Here is a 19,352-nt window from a genome sequence, read left to right on the forward strand (position 1 = left end):
TGTGAAATCGATTGAAAAACAAAATTCAAATGCCGAGTGAAGAGATCACATTATTTTCCACGCAACTCTAACACTTTTCACTTAATTATATTGTTTTTATTACATTTACCATTATTTTTAATAAAAAATACACGTTATTGGTTTTAGACTACATCAATTTTGCAACATGCTCAAAAATATTGACACGATTCTCAATAATTTTTATTGACATTTTTAAAGTATAGTATAATAATTATGTATGTTAAATAAGACGAGAATATTTGTTTTACAATTTATTTTATTTTTATTTATATTAGTAGAAGAAAGTAAGTATGAGTAAAATACTTGGATCCAAAAAATCAAATTGAACTAAATTTGAAAGTTATACTAAACACAAACTAAAACTGATTAAATACTCAGATGGATTTAAAAATTTAATATCTAGATAACCAGATTTGAATATAATCCAAACTAAAATGTTGTGGATACCAAAAGTATCTAATCACAATTATATATTTAAATATGTTAATTATTTGAAATTTTATATCCATGAGATATTCGAAAATATAAAAATATCTAAAAAAGTAGCAATATATTCACAAGTAAATATCTAAAAATAACACAAAATGTTCAAAAGACTGAAAAATATTTATTTGTTCTCAATCCAAATATTTGAATTGAACTAATTTTTATGTAAATTTAAATATTTAGTCTTATATTTTTCTCATTTTTATGTTTTATTTTATTTTATTTTTTGGATTCAGAGGATTTTAGTATATTTAGATTTTACTAAAAAATAAGTAAAATGGATATCCGAACTCGAATCCAAACCAAACCTTCAATGATTCGAACAAAATCCAAACTAAAATTTATAAATATCCAAATACGATTTAAATTTCTAAGATTAAATTAATTGAATCCGAAGATATATGAATTTTCATCGCGAGAAAGAATTATACAATAAATTTTTTAGTACAATATACGATAAATAATCTAATAAATTGTTTTATTCCGCGGATTACTGTCTAGTTAACTTTATTAGAGTGAGCATTGTAAAAGATTTTCAGACAAACATGAAAGGTGTCACACAAATCATGGCCGTTGATCGGGCAACAAATTTTATTATATTCAAAGAAGCGAAATCTTCGACACGAACGGGACTTTCAGTTTCTGCCACGTATCAGTGAATATGACCTTAGCTGGCGCACGGGCGACTAGATACCGCTCATGCTACAGCCCACAGTTAGGTTAAGTGGTTTAGGGTCTGACTGGTTCAAACGCAGCGGTTGCGGTTGCGGTTGCGGGAGTTTGTGGATGCGGGCGGTTGCGGTTTCTAGCGGTTTTAAGAGATTTGTACGACTGGTACTGCGGTTAAAAATTGGTGCGTTTGCGGGTGACTTATGACTGGTTAACTACCAAATGCGGTAACAGTCAAATAATAAATTAACAATATTTACATTTAATATAATTATAAAAATATCAAAAATCATAAAATTATAATAAATATAAAATTTATATTTAGAAAGTTATAATTTTAATTTTTGAAAATTTATTGAAATTGTTTTTATTATAAAATTTTATAATATTAATTAAAATAAAATAGATATATTTTAATATTTTCATAATTTCAATTTTAAATTTTTTATTAAATATTTTTTCTTTGTATATATATTGTTTTAAAAAAAAAAGAAAAAAATTTTACCCTCCCGCAACCGCCCGCAACCGCAAACGCTAGCTGGAGCCAGCTTTTGAATTTATGAGATTCGGAGCGGTTTGAAGCGGTTTAAGGCGATTTGAGTGATTGTTGCAAACCGCCGACAACCGCTACCGACCGCAAAAGCTGCGTTTGCGGGTGGTAGCGGGAAAACCAATCGCCACCTTAGTTAGGGCCTGACTGGTTTAACCGCAGCGGTTGCGGTTGCGGTTGCGGGAGTTTGCGGATGCGGGTGGTTGCGGTTTCTAGCGGTTTTAAGAGATTTGTACGACTGGTTATGCGGTTAAAAATTGGTGTGTTTGCGGGATACTTATGACTGGTTAACTACCAAGTGCAACAGCGGTTAAATAATAAATTAACAATATTTACATTTTATACAATTATAAAAATATCAAAAATAATAATATTATAATAAATATAAAAGTTATATTTAGAAAGTTATAGTTTAATTTTTTTTTAAATATAGAAAATATTTTTATTTTAAAGTTTTATAATATTAATTAAAATTTAATAGATATATTTTAGCATTTTTATAATTCTAATTTATTTTTTTTATTGAATATTTTTATTTTTGTATTTATATTGTTTTGGAAAAAAAGAAATTTTTTTTATCCTCCCGCAACCGCCCGCAACCGCAAACGCTAGCTGGAACCAGCTTTTGAATTTATGAGGTTCGGAGCGATTTGGAGCGGTTTGGAACGGTTTGGAACGGTTTGAGCGATTGTTGCAAAACGCCAACAACCGCTACCAATCGCAAAAGCTGCGTTTGCGGGTGGTAGCGGGAAAACCAGTCATGCCCTTAGTTGTATCACAACACAAACAATTGTACGAGCGAGGGGGACATAAAGTAGCTGTAATGGGCCATAGGGGACAAAGTGATTGGAGAATTGGGCCTCGTTTTTTACATGGGTCCCATTCTAGTGATTCCTTTCGTCGTCTTGCGATGGTTGCCTAGTCAGATCCCCGTTAGATTCCGAACAATGTGGGTCACGAATACTTATAGTGGACCACGCTAATAAACCATGCACGAATATGAGTTTTAAGCTTGCAAATATTTCTGTTGGTAATATTATTATTATAGATCTTGCTATTTTGTAATATTATTTAACAATTTCATAATACAAATTAGTGAATAATCATTGGAATTGGAACTTAAATATTATTTTTTATTCGATAGGAAGTACAATTATTGGTTGTTGGCAAATATTAATTTAAATAAATCTATTTTCAAAAATTACTTTCAAAACTAAACTATTAGATAAATATCTAGAGAACCTCTCTGTCAAGTGTGTATACTATCAAGTTCAAAGAGAAGTAGACGCTTAAAAGAATTAATTTAAGAACAATAATTATTTTATAGGTCCTGTAACTTTCAACAATGTCAAATATTATTTATTTTCTTCTAAAAGTGTATTTATTATATAATTGAAAAGTACGTAGATCATGCCCAGTGCATGATGTTGTTGGCCAAGGGATACAATAATGGAACCGGAAAGCAATTAGGGCATACTCATTTGATTCCCTCGACGAACAAGGTCCACCCAACTATTTAGAATCTATTAAACAAAACAAAAAATGCTATTATTTTTTGTTCGAATATTATGTTAGTTTAATTTCTTAATCTATCATCCGATCACTTATCAAATCAAGTGCTATAGTTCACACAAGCATTATCTAAAAGTAAAGCTAAAGTATACACATTAATGCATTATATAATATGAATTTACGTGATAGTATGGTAACTTTGTTAAAATTTATAAAGTACAATGATCATATGTTTAAGGGAGTTAATAAAGCAACTAGAGAAAAGTACAAGACATACCCAATTCCCATGAAATTTCATCATTGGATTATATGAACTCAAATCACGGACAAGTAAACACATTTAAATCTCTGATGATAGTGATATAAATGTAAAAATGAACGGTCACGAGTGATACTTGAACGTAGACCACAAAAGCTATAATGGTCCGTGACACAGCTAATTAGGACACTGGCTTTGCTATATAGGACCCATCACTCTATACCATTTGTCTCTGAGCTTCTTCTTCCACTTCCTTGAGCTTCCTTTTCTACAAGAGAATTAAACATTTTTTGTTCGTTTAAACTCTTGATAATGGATTCGTATTACGTCAGGTTTGTGGAAAACGACGAGCCACACTTTCTAGAGTCTTGCTCACTTTGCCGCAAAACCCTCTCTCTTAACTCGGATATTTTCATGTACAGGTACTTCTTTGACACAAAAATGAACAAATTAATGTACCGTTAATACAATTGAATAAATATTTTGATATTTGGATATGATTTTTTTCTGATGCTGATTCTCTGGTTCATTTTTTTCAGAGGAGACATGGCATTTTGTAGCCAAGAGTGTAGGCAAGAACAGATTGAGTCTGATGAAAAGAAAGCCAAGAGGTGGAGAAAAGCGTCGTCGTCGTCCAGATCCAAAAACTCCGTCGCCGGGAAAGCTGTACGGTCGGAAACACTCGTCGTGTCTTAGTCATTACAACATCTTCACGAGAAGAGATCTTTTTGTTTGTGGTTTTCATGGTTTCAGTTTAAAAAACAAAAACAAAATAATAATGGTAAAATCAATTATAAATTAATGTTTTCCAATTTAAATGGGCTTATCACGAAATCTGTTAGCCCATTATGACCCATTTGATAGGATCATGGGCTCATTTTTGAAGATCTTAATACACTATTTGTATAGTGCATGAGAGCAAAGAGTCTACTGAAATGTAATTTTCTGATTTCATTTTCTACTAAGAGGAAAGCTCATGTTATGTACACAATGAATCTAGTCCAGTGTCCAGTCCAGAGCTAAAAGCCGAGGCCACCTATCTATATGAACAAACAATGCGTAATATATTCAGTTTCAAATGTATGATTTGACGTATCAACTTATATTTGAAACAAAGTTGTATAGCATATTATTTTGCAAGGAACAAACGTATAAGTCATTAGTTACACTTTAATAAATACATCACATATACATTTCAAACTTCCTGCACCTAACCGGTCTAAGATATTAGAGAAATTTACTTAGGAAAATGCCATCGTTTGTGGGGCTTCCGGCTTCCTATCTCCTTAAAGTTCTCTTTCAAGTGCTTCAACCAACTAAGAGTTTATTTTATTATATTCGTAAACACGTCCCAAAATTCTGACTTATTGTTATATAACATATAGTTCAATCTTTTGGTCTAAACTAAATTTTAGAGCACAAAGAGCTCAAAAACAGAACATCCACATCAATGAGTTTTCTACATAGGTTTTTATGTATAAAACAAATAAACATTAGAAGAGAGAATATGAGTCTCTCATTTGAGAGATTACCAAAAAAGTAGAGAGACTCACTTTATAGCATTCAAATTCAATACATGATTCAATAGTTTTTAAAAAACTCAAAATAATTAGATAAAGAAAACATTAATATGTGAATATTTTGAGGAGACTTTCATCTTTTCTCCCACTAATGATGCATAACATAGGCTCTATGGAGGTAATAGTGACATTGGTTGGTTAGAAGGAAAATAAATAGCATAATAGATGAACATTTGTGCATATTTTAACATCATCTCTTAGATTAAAGGACTCCAAGATACTAATGTGCTGCTGCTAAGGTTTTTTGTTTTCTATTACATAAATACAACACGACAATGGCTTCACATACACTTACTTTTCTTCTGAAGTTTATTTGAATCTAGTACATACGATTTATAGATCAAATGGATAAGAAGAGCTGACACACCTCCATATACAAATTATCATTTGATCGTGATGTAGCGGTTGGTACCGTGCTTTGCCCAATGGTCCTTCAGATCAACCGGGTTCGAGAGATCATGATGCCCTTCAGCAGCAAGCCTGCTTAGAAGCTTGCTGAACGCGCTTCCACTCATCTTCCTACCACCAACTCTCGCATGTTTCTTGTTGGGAAGTGCAGGTAACGGATGCATAGACAGCGTGGTTGTGCAACAAGATGACTGCCAACCTCCGTTACCCCATTTGTAGCATTGTCTGAGAACACCTGTGCATGAACATACCGGTGGTGGCATTGTCGTCTCGTCGTACACAACCCGGTTAAGCCCCACCGTTTCTTGGCCTCTCCAATCTGATTTCGATCCCGTTGCTTCTTCATCAAACATTAACTTGGTTAAGTCGTCCTCGTTTTCTTTCTTGACCTTCCTCTGAGTCTTTGGCCCTCTCTTGTTCGCAGGAGCTGCCTTTGGCTCTTTCGCTTTTCTACCGCGTTTTGGTTTGGTAGGTGGCGGTGGTGATGTCTCCGTTTCTCTGGTCTCATATGTATTTTCAGTCACCTGAAGCATGTGGTGAATGTGAGGTTGGTGCTGGCGTGAAGTAGACATTGAGCTGTCACGGTACTGTAGAGCTGCAAGAGCACTGTCTCTCTCCATTATGGCGTTGTTGCGCTCGGCGATGGCCGTGTCTCGCTGGAGAAAGGCCATGTCTCTTTCGGCTACTGCTGCTTTTTTCTCAGAGATGGCGAGGTTTCTCTCCTGGATGGCTGCGTCGCGCTCTGCTATTATTGACATCACTTGTTTCATCGATGGCTGATGCTGTTGCGGTTGATGCTGCTGCATCATCCACTGCTTCGTTTCATGAACAAATAAATACAGTTCCCAATTAGATAATGTCAAGAAAATGTTGTAGTTTTTTTTTGGGGATTTGGGGAAGGCAATGTGGAGGAAGATACCTTGCCATGAGATGCTTTATGCCAACCATTGTCACGATGCCCGCCATCATCCATTTGAGATATATATAAAAAGATTGGTTTTTTTAATTTCTGCACATAGCCAATTATTAAACCTTGTCAATAGACACCTTTAAATGAAGGCATTGCTAGTATTGGTGAACATAGACCGACTCTGAAGCAAGAAAGTTTTGAAATTTAACTCTGAAACATGTTTGCATGTGGCCAAATAGCAATAGAATGGTAGAAATCAACAAAAAAAGAACAAAAAAAAAAAAGTAAACTAGAGAAGATGGAAGTAAAGGAGAGAGAGAGAAAGAATGTCATGTATGAGAAGGAGCTGATCCATGAACATCAATTATCACTTCAATTCCAAACAACAACAGACACATGATCCTAATCTAATCAGTTTGCAGCTCATCAGACAGAAAATAACATAGAAAGCTCTCTTTTTTTGTCTATTATAGCAACTATCAGAGTAAGTAAACCGACCTTGTAATCCTCAAAAGACAGTAGCTTTTTATGTAATGAGACAAAATCTTCAGAACTCTTAAGCAGCAGGAGCAGTAGTGACGGTCATTATCTTCCTAATCAAACCCCCACCCCCTGACAGAACAAAAAAACATGAAATAAATAAAAAAACAGTTTGTTACCGAACAATCAAGTGAAAATGCAAACGAAAAGCTTCTTAAAAAACACAAACAGATACTCGATGACAAGTAGCTCTCCCCCAACTTGCGCAAGTCAGAAAAGCTCAGAAGCTACCAGACCAACTACGAGTACCTACTATAATAAACACACAGATTCGGTTTCGGTAGAGAGAGAGTTGGGTGTGTTTAGGTCGTCTAGGGTTGATAGAAGAGGACCACATCTCAATGGGGATCGATCATCGATATTTGTTTTCTTCTGGATTTTTTTGTTGTTTTTTTATCTTTCGATATCCAAAGTGAAAAGCTTTTATGGGTTTTTAAAATTTTGTTAAAAGCCCATAACATAATGGGCCTATAGGCCCAAATGAAAAATGCCCTAATAAATCCCTTATATAAAATGGTTTTTAGCAGTGTCTTCTCTCCCTCCCAGCTGCACTCTCTAGGGTTTCTCACACATTCGGCGTCTTCTCCGTATTCGAAATGGTAAACACCTCTCCCTCTTTTCTTCCTTTCTTCCAATCGTTAGGTTGTTATTACCACTGTAGCTCTACTTCTATCTAGTTTGAGCTTACGATTTGAAGTTACAAGTTACTAGTTAGCTGATGTCGTAGTATATTCTGATTGAGATCTAAGTTGCGGTTTGTTTCCTTCTAACTCAATCGCTCACTCTTTTGTTGTTGTTTTGGATTTGATCAGGCGAAGAGAACCAAGAAGGTCGGAATCGTCGGCAAGTACGGTAAGCCTTCTCTTCCTTGTGTTTCGTCTGTACATTAGCTATGTCCTGTTCTTGCCCACGATGTTTAGACGGTAGCAAATATGTGATTTCAAGAAAGATTAGTGTAGAACTAATGATATGTTCATAACTAATGATTAGTGTTGTTTTTAACATTTTCATTTACTAGACATGTACACGTGTCTTTCTATTATGTATTAGATTAGTTTCTCTGGTTCGATTCATTTAGAGTATCAATGATTTGTATGTATGATTCGCAGGAACTCGTTATGGAGCGAGTATCAGGAAGCAGATTAAGAAGATGGAGGTGAGCCAGCACAGCAAGTACTTTTGCGAGTTCTGCGGCAAGTATGGAGTCAAGCGAAAGGCTGTTGGTATCTGGGGATGCAAGGATTGCGGCAAGGTCAAGGCCGGTGGTGCTTACACCATGAAGTAAGTTCTTTTGCTTATATATATATCTTCTTTTCTCTATGATGGTCGTTTTCTTATAAATGTATGCGTTTTGTGTAATTGCAGCACTGCCAGTGCTGTTACCGTTAGAAGCACAATCAGGAGGTTGAGGGAGCAGATTGAGGGTTAAATCTTCCTATGCTTTTTCGTAATTTTGCTTTGTTTTGACGATTGTGTCTTTGGAGTACCAGGTTTTTGATTCGAGACATTGTTACATTTAGCCGTGAATCAATTATTCCGTGACAGTTGTTTTCTGGATTACTATTTGATTACGACTCGACTTTAATTTTCTACTTACTAACTGGGTTTTAACCATGATAGCTAATACAAAAACTTGCCATTTTTAAGTTTTTAATTAAAATTTTACATTCCTAGTATTTGTTAGATGAGAGATCAATAGGGTTAAACAATGTGTTCTAACTTCTAATCACTAAATTCTAAACTAAACCGAAACAATAGTTTCACTTTTCTCGATTTTGCCAATGAAATTGCAAGTTCATTTTATATCTTAGGGAGGTCATTTAGAAATCATTTACGCAAAATTGAATTCCGCTGTCTGTAACCACCAACTAATATTATTTTCCAGTGGCTGCTACCTGTTTAGGTGCATGAAATTAGATTGAAAAAATAAACTGAGAAGAACATATAACAGTAGAAACAAAAATCCAAAAATGAGACCAGACAGGCTGTTACATTTGGGACTTAATGAGATTCTTATAAAATTCCAATGTTACAACTTGATTTTAAGCTCATATCATCGTTCACCAATGATTGTACGCACCATTCAAACCACAGCTAACGTTTCAGTTGCTCATCTCATGCGCACTAGATGTATCACCAATGATTGAGAAAGCAGATGACTCATATTATCATGGTTTGTGTACCTTAAAGCCAAAGATTCTTGGGACATAACTCTGAGTCGGTTTCTGCGGCTTTAAGTTGCCGTTAGTCATCAAGAACAAGTGAGGGAATGTGGTTCCGAAGTATGCTCCATCAATATCTGCATAAATCATTCAAGAAGGGCAAACGCTAAGAAATATTATAATACTAACATGTCTCACGCTGCAGCATTTATGCAAAACGTTCAAAGCTTAGATTGTTTAAACTGAAGTAAGGATACTGCCTTGGAATTTAGATCGCGGGTAAGATATGTCTTGACATTTTGGGCAGTATATCTTCACGGTACTCGATCTCGGGATGTCGGATTGTCCAACTGGTAGACAAGATTGTCCGCAACAGAAAACTCTCGGGCATCTCCCGAAATCACACTTCTTGTACTTCTCAGTCTACAACAAGAGAAGTCGTTAAGCAAATAATGACATCAAAAACAAACAAAGAAGAGTACACTAACTAACTAACCATTGCAGCCAGTCCTTTAGTAGTCAAAATGTAACGAACGTGAATAAGACCGTACAACATTTCAGCTGCTGATTCCACAAGTTCATTCTGTTCTTCAGTAAACATCTCACCTAACAAGATACGCAAATATTTCAGACCAGAAGTTCCAATCTTTACTTCAGTTAAAGACAATAACACTTACTGTTTGAAGATTCAACATCTAGGATGAGATCAAGCGCATACTCATAGTAAGGAACTTGACCACTCAACCCACAAAGATTAAAATCATCTTGTATATAATCCTCATCGACTTCACAGAAGAAATCATTCCCTCTCAAATTACAAAACCACGAGATCCACGACGTATCATCATCATCATCACCTTCCGATCCACTCACATCCGAACCTTCTTCACTATCCGTTTCAGACTCCACTACAAAACGATTCCAGAAGGACCAGAACAATGCAATTAAACTAACAAACACAATTTAAAAAGAATTTGAAAATAAGAAAAGAACAAACCATCTGGAAGCTGATGTTTGTCTTTAGAAGTGGAAGTTGAAGACTTCTCTAGTCTCTTGTTGAGTGCGTCGTTGATTCGTTTCCGATCAATTGCTCCGCCGACGATCTCCGATCTCGACGAACCGCCACCTCCTCCACTCCGTTCCTTGTACATAATTCGATTCTCTCGAGAACAAAAAGGACAGAAAAAAAATCGTGACTTCAGATTCTCGCGACTTTCTGAAGATTGATTGGGAGAAAGACGGAGACAACTAGGGTTTTACTTTTAAATAATTTTCGTCACAGAGTGGAGGACAGGACATAGGAGATGTAAAGATCATGGTCTCTTCCTCTCTCACTGTTTTGTCATTTTTCCTTATTAAAAAAAAAATCCGAGTATATCTCTCTTACAATGGGCTTATGGTTTGGGCTTTGTGTAACAGCCGATTTATATTCGTAATTTGGGCTTTGTAACTTTATATTTTCACTGGCTACTTAAAAAAAATTGTCAGTAATAACCGAATTAGTGAATCGCGCGACTCGCGAGTACGTCAGACTTGACCAGATTGGGTTATAGAACCGGTTAGAAGCATAAATAAATTATTAAGTAAGAAATGAGCTGAATTTACTGGCCTAATATTTGACGTGTTAGTACTAGACTACTAGTAATTGAATGTGGCCCACGAGACACCCTAGATCGTACTTATGTGATTGAGCTTTGATTAGATTTTTGATTGATTTGATTATACATCTTTCTTGTCTTATTTAATCAAATTAATTTCTCACAATGCAGATATGAATCCTCATTTTCCATCCAAACGCCGCAACATGCAAATTTGAAGTGAATAACCAAGATTATGCTAATCATATATCATTCTGTGTGATTACATTTCTCAAAATTTGATTACCTAATTCAAACTTTTGAATGACAAAAACAGAAAGAAGATTTCATCAATTATATATATCCTTATTGTTGAAGATTCAGTTGTTCCAGTAATGAAATAAAAGATTTTGTATGTAAAAATTTGTTTTCGTTAATTTTGTTTAATCGTTTTATATATTGAGAAAAAAAAATATTTTTTTAATTTATATAAAAAAAAGAGTAGGTGATTGTCGTTGACGAAGCCCCGAGTTAATAAATACGGGGAGGGGAGGAAGCAAAAGACCGTCACACACGAGTCATTCCGTTACGAAGTTTCTTCCGATAGCGACTGAAGTACACGCGGCAAAATCCTAAACCGGCCGGTTTATACAATTGAAACTATATAATCCCCATTTGTTTATTTATTTCTCTTTAAACCCAGAAAAAAAAGAAACGGCCGAATCTGTCGTAGGATGATAAGCTCAATGGCCGCCTAAACTCCGGCGACGCTCGGTAGATCTATAAACCCGAACAGTTTCGTACATACCATCTCTCTCTTCTTCTCTGAAGTTTCTGAATAGTAAAATCGTTCAAGGTCGATCGGACTCCGATTTGCTCTATTCCGGTGGTAATCACTAATCATATTATCATCGATAACGGATAAAAACTTTGTTGTTCGTTTGCAAATGCGTCAGTGTTGATCAGATTAGGAGAGTTGCATTTTGATTCGATTACCGTATTGTTTGTTTTGATCCCCGTGTATATCTTTTGTTTCTGTATTTGATCGTGACTGTTTGATTGAAGACGAGTAAGGAGAGAGGGAGAGATGGATGATAGAGGAGGCTCGTTCGTGGCGGTGAGGCGGATTTCACAAGGACTAGAACGAGGAAACGTTTACCATTCTTCTTCTACTTCTTCCTCTGGTAACTAACTTTCCATCACTCCCTCGCAGATTCAGCATTCAGATAGTAAAGACAATTATAATTAATTGTAATATATGCAGCTGAGGCTGTGGCTGGATCGGCAGCGTGGTTAGGGCGTGGCCTTTCCTGTGTTTGTGTTCAGGGAAGTCATGGCGACGCCCGTCCTTCCTTTGATCTAACACCTGCTCAGGTTAAACCCATTTTCTTATAAGAAGTTGTCTTCTTGTTAGTGTATTCGAATAGCTTAATAACTATTTTACCCTTTGCAGGAGGAAGGCTTGCAGAGGTTGCAGAGCCGCATGGATGTAGCATATGACAGCTCTATTCCTCACCATCAGGTTCCATTTTCTCTTAAAGGCTTGTGTTTGTAACTGTAAGGACTGTTCTAAATCAGTTTCATGCCGTCAAATAGACGGTGGCATTCTCTAGCTTACCAGCGCTTCGGTAAGTCAAAACTGTAATATTTATTGGTTGCTACTTCATATGCGTGTAGGAAGCTCTGAAGGATCTTTGGAAACTTGCATTTCCGGAAGAAGAGCTACACGGGATTGTATCTGAGCAGTGGAAGGAAATGGGCTGGCAGGGAAAAGACCCATCTACTGATTTTAGGTAATCTCACAACCTTCTCATCTCCTTTTCACTGTCCTCCACTTTACTTGACTGATACTGGATGATTCTGGCAGGGGTGGTGGTTTCATATCTCTTGAAAACTTATTATACTTCGCCAGGAGTTTCCCGGTATGCCTTAATCCTGAGCTTCAAAATGATTTTAATAACTGTATTTTTTTTGCTTCAGTTCCAGTGACACTGTGCTTGCACATGTTTTTGGTTGCTAGCATCACCATGATTAATATGTCTAAGCAACGACATTTAAGTTCTTTTACTCGATTTTCGATGCCACTTGTTTGTTTTCCTGCAGAAATCCTTCCAAGACCTTCTGCGGAAGCAGGTTGGCGATCGCTCTGTGTGGGAATACCCGTTTGCTGTTGCTGGCATCAATATTACGTTCATGCTTATCCAGATGCTTGGCCTTGAAGCAGGTACAGCAAATATTACTTATTGCATAGATATTCCGTTTGGAGCATGTTTGTACATACATTAGGCAGAAATTTTGAGCACTCGTAGTTCGGAACTACGAATTGGGCATTTCCTTTAGTGCTTATGTTAAGTTCCCTATTTTTATATATAACCTAGGCTCAGTAACAGTATCCTAGTTGTACATTCTAACGAAATATACCTTTCAATTTTACAGTGAAACCACAGAGTATTGTTGGCGAAACATTTTTGAGATTTCTTTCGGGTAATAATAACCAGACAATGCTGATTAAGAATGTCATTGTCTGTCATAAGCTAGATTACTAAGTAGTGTCTATCCTTGGACTTTTGTGTTGTTGTTTGCAGTGAATGAATCTGCCTTTGACCTTCTTTATTGCATTGCCTTCAAGCTAATGGATCAGCAATGGCTCTCCATGCATGCTTCATACATGGAATTTAACGTAAGCACTCTCTGTAACCTTTTTCAGAGTTTTAGATTCGAGGGGCATTCGCCAATTTGGCTGGTTTTGATGCTTTGTCTTGGTCTAAACATGATAAGCTCACTATATGATTAATCGTAAAGGTAGTAATTTGTGTGAATATGTGGATAAAAAAAACACAGACGGTAATGAAATCGACAAGGCGGCAACTGGAGAGAGAGATAATGGTTAAAGACATAACAGGTATTGAAGATATGCCATCATACAGCCTTCTCAGTCAATAGCAAACAGCTTACGAGAGACTACTTTGTAAGTAGAAAGATCAAACATCTCAAGAAGACAAGGTCTCTCTCTCTCTCTCTCTCTTACATTGTGTTGTTATTTCGTTGAGATAGAAGTTGAGGTTTCGTTTCGTTGTGGGATTAGTTTTTTTCTAACTTGTGGTTCTTTGTATAAACGTTGTTTGGTTAGTTCGTTTTTGGGCTGATATTAATAATAATCACTTGGTTATAATAGTTTTTGGGCTAAATATATCAGCTATTGAATTTACATGATACCATAATAAATCAAAATGGAATATGATTTTGTGATTTACTCAATAACCATGTAGAACATGATTTATAATGGTCTGACGATGATCAGTTCCAAAATCAAAATAACATGAAGGGAAAATTGCTGTTGAAAGAAAAATGATTTATTACACATAAGATGATGAAAGTAGTAGTGGTTCCAAAGATCCAAGACCAAAAAAATTATTGAGCAGGAAACAAAACTGTCTCCACTCTGTAACTTAGCTCATGATACCGTACATCAATAACATGGTGATCGCCATCATTCCATAGCTCATCATGACTCCCTTAGACACTGCGTTAATTGGTGGCGATGGAGACGGTGAGGGGGACGTCATTGGAGACGGCGAGGGGGTCGTTGGAGACGGCGAGGATGGCGTCTCTGACTTCGGTGTGCCATTGGCTGGTGGAGAAGCGGATGGAGGCGGAGTTTTAGGTTTACGCGGAGAGTGAGGTGCAGGCTTGGGAGGAGTGGAAGACGGTGGAGATTTTGGGGAAGGAGTGGAAGACGGTGGAGTTCGAGGGGAAGGCGGTGGAGATTTTGGGGAAGGAGGTGGTGACGGGGTGGCTGGAGGTGGAACAGCGGCAAGGACGGTAACGGCGAGTTTCATGCCACCTTGGCAGTGACCAGGAGTAGGGCAAATGAAATGCATAGTTCCAACTGTTGTGAGATCGATCTTAGTGTCTCCACCGGAGAAAGTCTGCGTTGCTCCGGTACTGTCACAGGCATCAAAGCCAGCTTTATTCACCACAGCCACCGAGTGTGAAGGTCCATATTGGAACTCTAAACAACAAAGAAATTAAATTACTTGTGAGTTGTGAGCCAAATACTCGGTACGAAGATTTTAACCTGAGCTTTGTTAAATGGAAAAGAATAGTTTCTTGTGAATCAAGTAATTGATTTTGAGTGTTTGAATGAAAGTTTTAAATACCTAGAGTGTCACCGACCCTGAAAGTCTTTCCAGTAACCCAATCCGTGTAATCGACACCACTGTTCCAGAAACCAATATCGCCGACCTGATAAGTCACGGCGAAGACGGCAGGGACTACGGCTAGGAGGAGGAGGAGGAGAGCTCCCGCCGCTGTTGATCCCATTGTGATAAACAATGTAAAGATAGATAAATTGAGAAAGAGATAGAAAGAGAGATGAGTAAGAGTTAGAAAGTGGTGAGGTGAGTTTATATATCGAGAGAGACTATGAGGAGGGCGATGACGTCTACTGAGAGAGAGAGAGAGACTTACAAACGGGAATGTCTGAATTAGTCGTGCTCGGATGATCGATTGCCAACTCAATATATTCAGCTGTGTTTATATTAATTGTTTTATATCTTTATATATTCACCAAATCTTATTTCTTTTCAATTTCATCAGCTGTTTTATATTCATTGTTAACCCAAATGTGAATGGTTGGACATATACCATTTTTGAACTGATATCTATATTAGAACATCTATAGATCAAATGTATTGTACCTTCTGAATCTATAAAAGAAAATAGCTTGTACTTTCTGAATCTATAAAAGAAAATAGTGAAGGATCGAAATGAAACCTGAACAATTTTTTTTAAAAATTGATTAGAATAAAATAATAGCAAGGAGATGGCTACCACGTTCTCTAACTTCCTTTACAATTAATCAAAGATATATAATCTGTTTGTACCGTGTTCGTTGAAAATAATTATTTGTAATTTTTTTTAATAATTTTTGTATGCAAGGGAAATACCTACAAGATCCAAAATATTTAAAAAGAACAATTTGCAAAAGGGTCAATGACTGAACAAGAATCCTGTGAAATAAATTAATTACTACTAGTTTGACTTTCCTAATATAATTAACCACTAATTTTCGAATTACTGTTGTTTTATAATATAAAGGAGTGAAACAAAGATCTGCCAGAGATATGTGAATTGTTGACATATTCGACATTCATGTAGACGTGAGCTGTGTATCTCACCATTCATTTTATGTTTATATATATATGATCAGAAGCATGTAGTTACCAAAACCGTTTTCAAATAGTAGAAAATAAGGAATGTTGACTTAAAAAAAAACAGGTTATTTTCATGTGTATATAAAAACAGGCTTTGCATGCTTCAGCCTGACCTGTGTACACATGCTTTTTTTTGTGGGAATGATGATGTGCTCAGTAGGGACAAAGAACCATTGTGCTAACACCACTAGAGTGAGAATCAGCTTGGTTTATGGATCATTTCTTGTGCCAACATAACTAGCTATAGTATCAGCGTCTAAGCAAATAGTATTGGTTTTAAACACACTGAGATTAAACATTCGACTTGGCCTCCAAATTTTTAAAACTATTATACATAAGTCATATAATCTCAAAATTTATCGACTCTTTTAATTAAGATTAATTAAGCTCACAGACAATAAACATGTTTAGCATTACGACAATATTGAATTCATAAGTAGAGTAAAGATCGTTATAAGGACCATAAGACAAGAACTGGGTGTCATTTTTTTTCCTTTCCATCGTGTGAATAATCGTAGAACAGTAACAAGGGATATAGACAAGATGATGACATGGGAGAGACACAAGGTAACAAGAAGATTCAGAAAATCAAGATTTTACAAAACCAAATCACGTGATTTCACTTTCAGACAAGAAGCGAAGCATCGTCAGATTCCAACTCAATTAATAAACAATCACTACTTAATCGAATGTGAGCGAGTGCACACCGTTTCAAGAGACTCCACAAACAAACCAGAGAAACTCGTCAAAGCCTGAAACACACCAGGCAACCCCGTCTGCAAATTATTCAAAGTCATAGCTCTCGTCACCTCTACCTCCTTCGAATGCTTCACCATCTCTTCCTCCACTCTCCTCTGACAACCCGCCAGCTCCGTTTTTTTCTCCCTCAACGGGTCTCTAGCATCCAGCACGTGCTGGCTATCAGGTCCTGACTCAGGCAAACCGACACCAACCATCGAGTACGACTGGTAATACTTCCTCTCTAAGCTTCTAAGCGACGAAGCCTTCTTCTCCAGCTCCTTTGACGCCGTCTCCGTCCTTTTCTTCACCTTGTGTTCATCACCTTGTTTCGTGGAGATCACATGCACAACGTTGATGAAGCTCTTGATCGCTTCTGATGCGACCGTGTCGGGAACGCGGTCCAGCGCGAGTTTCCACTCCTCGCAGAAGGAGTAAGCGTCTGTTGGATCTTTATTAAGGATGGTTAGTTTGAACCAGGCGTGGACCGAGCGTATGAAGTCGCGCTGGAACTCTATCAGGTGGCTGAAACTTGAGTGCCAAGAAGAGACGGCTGATTCGAGGTCGCGCGTTGCTTGTCTGTGCAGCTCGGAGGTTGATTCTCCTTTGCCTGATCTGTCGATGAGTCCTTTCACTTGCTGCACGATGCTGTTCTGTGTCTCGTGGAACTGATGCATTGCTTTCCACATGTACATAAAGCTGCATCAGGTTTAAAAAATAACACATATATTAATGTCCCCCCTAAGCTGCTGAGACTATTATATTTTTAAAAGATGTATATTTTAGAATTTTACCAAATTTATTAAATTTTGATAATCAAAACAATATTTTCGTAATTTACTATTTGACATAATTTTAACCAATAAAAATTTCAATAAACATAATTTTAATGTATTTTTTTGAAATAATGTTTTCCTAAAAAGTAGACTTACCCATGACAGAGTTCAACGAGTTGAGGAACAAGGTCAGTGTCACGGAGACGGATAATGGCAGTAGACGTGGTTGTAACAGCTTCAGATGTGACAATTATAAGTGACTGTAACCTATTTATAGAAGCCTTTGTCTTGTCTAGCTTAGCTGCATCCTCTCCTTTATACTCTTGGCTTTGAAGTTGTGATAACTTCTTCTCATGCTCAATCTTCACACCTTCTCTCGCCTAAAAAGGAAAGATTCATCAGATTACTACTAACAGCCAATTGGTAAAAAATTCATTAAAAGCACAGACCTTGATTTCTTCGTAGAGCTTCTTCTCCCATGCCAAGAGACGGTCGAGAGTGGAACAAAGGCTCTTGAGACTGTTTGGTTGATCCAGTGCTGTTGTGTCTAGCCTGTACTTGACTGCTAATGGCGGCTTTGAAGTCCACGTTGAGCTCAGGTTGCTTAGTATGCTACTCGAATGAATCACAGTTTCTGCATAAACAAAAACCAAATCAACTCTGTTAAACTCAAAGCATGGATAGTTTCAAGTCATCAAGAATATATTAAAATAATTTTAGAAAATATATTAGTTTCACTTCTTTTTTTTTTTTTGATCAAATATATTAGTTTCACTTATAAACGATTTGCCACTGTCTAGACCGAATTTTAACACATTGGTTCCAAGTAATAAAACAAATCTTAACTCACTTTTCAACTGTCTGAAACTTCCATCAAGCTGAGCTCTTCCAAGCTCAAGCATCTGAGACACTTGGTCCCCAGCAGCAGCAGCCTTATCGAAATACTCCTTGATCGCATCAGCGATCTCTTTCAAATCCCTATGCCTAACGGCGACATCTCCTCCTCCACCTCTATAGCTACCTGAAAACGTCGTCGCATCATCTGCTTTATCGTCAGCATATTCTCGCGGCATTGGTGAAGCCTGCTGGTTGTGCCGTTTACTAGCTCTCACCTTAGTTCCGACCTCTGAAACAGACTCCATGTTGTCATCTTCCTCCGAGGAGGAGGAGCTTGTAGTGATGTAATGATCTTGAACGTCCCATGAGCCACACTGTACTTCCTCTCTCTCCGTCTCTTCTTCATCCACCACACTGTTCTTCTTCTTACTTGCATGCTCTGTTCTCTCTGTTTCTCTCTGTTTCAGTGTCTCTTCTTGAGCCTTCTTATCGAAGAACTCTGAATCTGGAGGAGAAGGAGGGTAGAAGTTCTCCCAGTTCCAGACAGAGGAGGCGTGGGAAGGAGTAGCTGAGTAAGTTGAGTTCTGATAAGCTCTTGGATAAAAATTGGATCTTTCACTCGCCGGAGAAGACGAAGGGCTTGAGTCAGAGAGGATATGAGGCAGCTTAGGTCTCTGTTGATGTTGTTGCTGTCTCCTTCGTCGACTTGAAGAGGCGGAGATGACTGGAGGCTGAGGAGGAGGAGGAGGAGGTGGAGGGATAGAGTTGGTCGGAGATGGTTCGGAAGGTGGAGGATGATGGAGAAAGACAGCTGGAGTTTGGTATGAGACAGAGAGAGGCTCACCGGCGGCGAATGAGGAAAGAGCAGATCCAGTGAGGCGAAGTGACCGGCAGTAATCGGCTTGAGCGGCGGCGAGACTGTGGCGAGCATAGACGGCTTCTTTCATCAGACGGCGGCGAGTCTTGTAACGGCGAACTGTATCTTCGCCGTCGAGTTTCGAGGCCGTACATCCCATCTCTCTGTCTCCTTAGGTTGGTTGGTAGCAGAGAGAGTGAGTATGCTCTAGTGTCAGGTAAAGAGCAACAACATTTCCAAAACATAAACCCTAAT

General features: G+C 37.3%; 7 protein-coding genes and 1 long non-coding RNA gene across 22 annotated transcripts; 4 read left to right on the forward strand and 4 right to left on the reverse strand.

The window, feature by feature from the left end:
* Positions 1-3,684: 3,684 nt before the first annotated feature.
* On the forward strand, positions 3,685-4,488 carry LOC103841874 (FCS-Like Zinc finger 3). The gene is made up of 2 exons (XM_009118452.3): positions 3,685-3,919; positions 4,037-4,488. The coding sequence occupies exons 1-2, from the start codon at positions 3,810-3,812 to the stop codon at positions 4,191-4,193; spliced, it is 267 nt and encodes an 88-aa protein (XP_009116700.1). The 5' UTR covers positions 3,685-3,809; the 3' UTR covers positions 4,194-4,488.
* Positions 4,489-5,233: 745 nt separating this feature from the next.
* Positions 5,234-7,319, reverse strand: LOC103841875 (protein BASIC PENTACYSTEINE6). 12 transcript variants are annotated; one of them, XM_033278223.1, is made up of 4 exons: positions 7,185-7,319; positions 6,894-7,007; positions 6,405-6,494; positions 5,234-6,297 (listed from the first exon to the last, which is right to left on the reverse strand). In XM_033278223.1, the coding sequence occupies exons 3-4, from the start codon at positions 6,456-6,458 to the stop codon at positions 5,461-5,463; spliced, it is 891 nt and encodes a 296-aa protein (XP_033134114.1). In that variant the 5' UTR covers positions 6,459-6,494; positions 6,894-7,007; positions 7,185-7,319; the 3' UTR covers positions 5,234-5,460. The 12 variants fall into 12 exon arrangements, with proteins under 12 accessions (XP_033134114.1, XP_009116703.1, XP_033134113.1 ...); XM_009118455.3 differs by having other exon boundaries at positions 5,234-6,300; XM_033278222.1 differs by having other exon boundaries at positions 7,167-7,319.
* Positions 6,450-7,028, forward strand: LOC117127657. Its single transcript, XR_004450677.1, has 2 exons — positions 6,450-6,679; positions 6,736-7,028. It is a non-coding gene; the product is annotated as an uncharacterized LOC117127657 (long non-coding RNA).
* A 79-nt stretch (positions 7,320-7,398) lies between the features above and the next one.
* Positions 7,399-8,529, forward strand: LOC103841877 (60S ribosomal protein L37a-2). The gene is made up of 4 exons (XM_009118459.3): positions 7,399-7,534; positions 7,748-7,787; positions 8,045-8,216; positions 8,301-8,529. Exons 1-4 carry the CDS (start codon positions 7,532-7,534, stop codon positions 8,362-8,364), a joined length of 279 nt encoding a protein of 92 aa, XP_009116707.1. The 5' UTR covers positions 7,399-7,531; the 3' UTR covers positions 8,365-8,529.
* Positions 8,530-8,835: 306 nt separating this feature from the next.
* Positions 8,836-10,447, reverse strand: LOC103841878 (casein kinase II subunit beta-3). The gene is made up of 5 exons (XM_009118461.2): positions 10,095-10,447; positions 9,775-10,005; positions 9,594-9,703; positions 9,358-9,520; positions 8,836-9,234 (listed from the first exon to the last, which is right to left on the reverse strand). Exons 1-5 carry the CDS (start codon positions 10,246-10,248, stop codon positions 9,104-9,106), a joined length of 789 nt encoding a protein of 262 aa, XP_009116709.1. The 5' UTR covers positions 10,249-10,447; the 3' UTR covers positions 8,836-9,103.
* Positions 10,448-10,780: 333 nt separating this feature from the next.
* On the forward strand, positions 10,781-13,848 carry LOC103841879 (ELMO domain-containing protein A). 4 transcript variants are annotated; one of them, XM_009118463.3, is made up of 10 exons: positions 10,781-11,563; positions 11,762-11,858; positions 11,939-12,048; positions 12,128-12,196; positions 12,352-12,467; positions 12,542-12,596; positions 12,778-12,898; positions 13,111-13,158; positions 13,260-13,354; positions 13,516-13,848. In XM_009118463.3, exons 2-10 carry the CDS (start codon positions 11,762-11,764, stop codon positions 13,615-13,617), a joined length of 813 nt encoding a protein of 270 aa, XP_009116711.1. In that variant the 5' UTR covers positions 10,781-11,563; the 3' UTR covers positions 13,618-13,848. The 4 variants fall into 4 exon arrangements, with proteins under 4 accessions (XP_009116711.1, XP_018510595.1, XP_033134116.1 ...); XM_018655079.2 differs by having other exon boundaries at positions 10,781-11,448; positions 11,740-11,858; XM_033278225.1 differs by having other exon boundaries at positions 10,781-11,448.
* Positions 13,849-13,902: 54 nt separating this feature from the next.
* On the reverse strand, positions 13,903-15,843 carry LOC103841880 (uclacyanin-3). The gene is made up of 2 exons (XM_009118464.3): positions 14,835-15,843; positions 13,903-14,686 (listed from the first exon to the last, which is right to left on the reverse strand). Exons 1-2 carry the CDS (start codon positions 14,995-14,997, stop codon positions 14,124-14,126), a joined length of 726 nt encoding a protein of 241 aa, XP_009116712.1. The 5' UTR covers positions 14,998-15,843; the 3' UTR covers positions 13,903-14,123.
* Positions 15,844-16,365: 522 nt separating this feature from the next.
* On the reverse strand, positions 16,366-19,351 carry LOC103841881 (nitrate regulatory gene2 protein). Its single transcript, XM_009118465.3, has 4 exons — positions 18,255-19,351; positions 17,854-18,038; positions 17,561-17,784; positions 16,366-17,327 (listed from the first exon to the last, which is right to left on the reverse strand). Exons 1-4 carry the CDS (start codon positions 19,255-19,257, stop codon positions 16,568-16,570), a joined length of 2,172 nt encoding a protein of 723 aa, XP_009116713.1. The 5' UTR covers positions 19,258-19,351; the 3' UTR covers positions 16,366-16,567.
* Between the last annotated feature and the right edge of the window lies 1 nt (position 19,352).

The sequence above is a fragment of the Brassica rapa genome, chromosome A09 (assembly GCF_000309985.2).
Source record: "Brassica rapa cultivar Chiifu-401-42 chromosome A09, CAAS_Brap_v3.01, whole genome shotgun sequence".
Classification (NCBI taxonomy): domain Eukaryota; kingdom Viridiplantae; phylum Streptophyta; class Magnoliopsida; order Brassicales; family Brassicaceae; genus Brassica; species Brassica rapa.

Coding starts and splice junctions, on each gene's coding strand:
- LOC103841874 (XM_009118452.3), top strand. CDS start 3,810: ATGGATTCGTATTACGTCAGGTTTGTGGAAAACGACGAGCCACACTTT. Junction 3,920..4,036: donor TCGGATATTTTCATGTACAG/GTACTTCTTTGA, acceptor CATTTTTTTCAG/AGGAGACATGGCATTTTGTA.
- LOC103841875 (XM_009118455.3), bottom strand. CDS start 6,458: ATGGATGATGGCGGGCATCGTGACAATGGTTGGCATAAAGCATCTCAT. Junction 6,301..6,404: donor ATAAAGCATCTCATGGCAAG/GTATCTTCCTCC, acceptor CATGAAACGAAG/CAGTGGATGATGCAGCAGCA.
- LOC103841877 (XM_009118459.3), top strand. Junction 7,788..8,044: donor CGGAATCGTCGGCAAGTACG/GTAAGCCTTCTC, acceptor TATGATTCGCAG/GAACTCGTTATGGAGCGAGT. Junction 8,217..8,300: donor GGTGGTGCTTACACCATGAA/GTAAGTTCTTTT, acceptor GTGTAATTGCAG/CACTGCCAGTGCTGTTACCG.
- LOC103841878 (XM_009118461.2), bottom strand. CDS start 10,248: ATGTACAAGGAACGGAGTGGAGGAGGTGGCGGTTCGTCGAGATCGGAG. Junction 9,704..9,774: donor AGATGTTGAATCTTCAAACA/GTAAGTGTTATT, acceptor GTATCTTGTTAG/GTGAGATGTTTACTGAAGAA. Junction 9,235..9,357: donor CCCGCGATCTAAATTCCAAG/GCAGTATCCTTA, acceptor TGATTTATGCAG/ATATTGATGGAGCATACTTC.
- LOC103841879 (XM_009118463.3), top strand. CDS start 11,762: ATGGATGATAGAGGAGGCTCGTTCGTGGCGGTGAGGCGGATTTCACAA. Junction 11,859..11,938: donor TTCTTCTACTTCTTCCTCTG/GTAACTAACTTT, acceptor TAATATATGCAG/CTGAGGCTGTGGCTGGATCG. Junction 12,468..12,541: donor GACCCATCTACTGATTTTAG/GTAATCTCACAA, acceptor TGATTCTGGCAG/GGGTGGTGGTTTCATATCTC.
- LOC103841880 (XM_009118464.3), bottom strand. CDS start 14,997: ATGGGATCAACAGCGGCGGGAGCTCTCCTCCTCCTCCTCCTAGCCGTA. Junction 14,687..14,834: donor CAGGGTCGGTGACACTCTAG/GTATTTAAAACT, acceptor TTTGTTGTTTAG/AGTTCCAATATGGACCTTCA.
- LOC103841881 (XM_009118465.3), bottom strand. CDS start 19,257: ATGGGATGTACGGCCTCGAAACTCGACGGCGAAGATACAGTTCGCCGT. Junction 18,039..18,254: donor AAGTTTCAGACAGTTGAAAA/GTGAGTTAAGAT, acceptor TTGTTTATGCAG/AAACTGTGATTCATTCGAGT. Junction 17,785..17,853: donor AGCTCTACGAAGAAATCAAG/GTCTGTGCTTTT, acceptor TTTCCTTTTTAG/GCGAGAGAAGGTGTGAAGAT.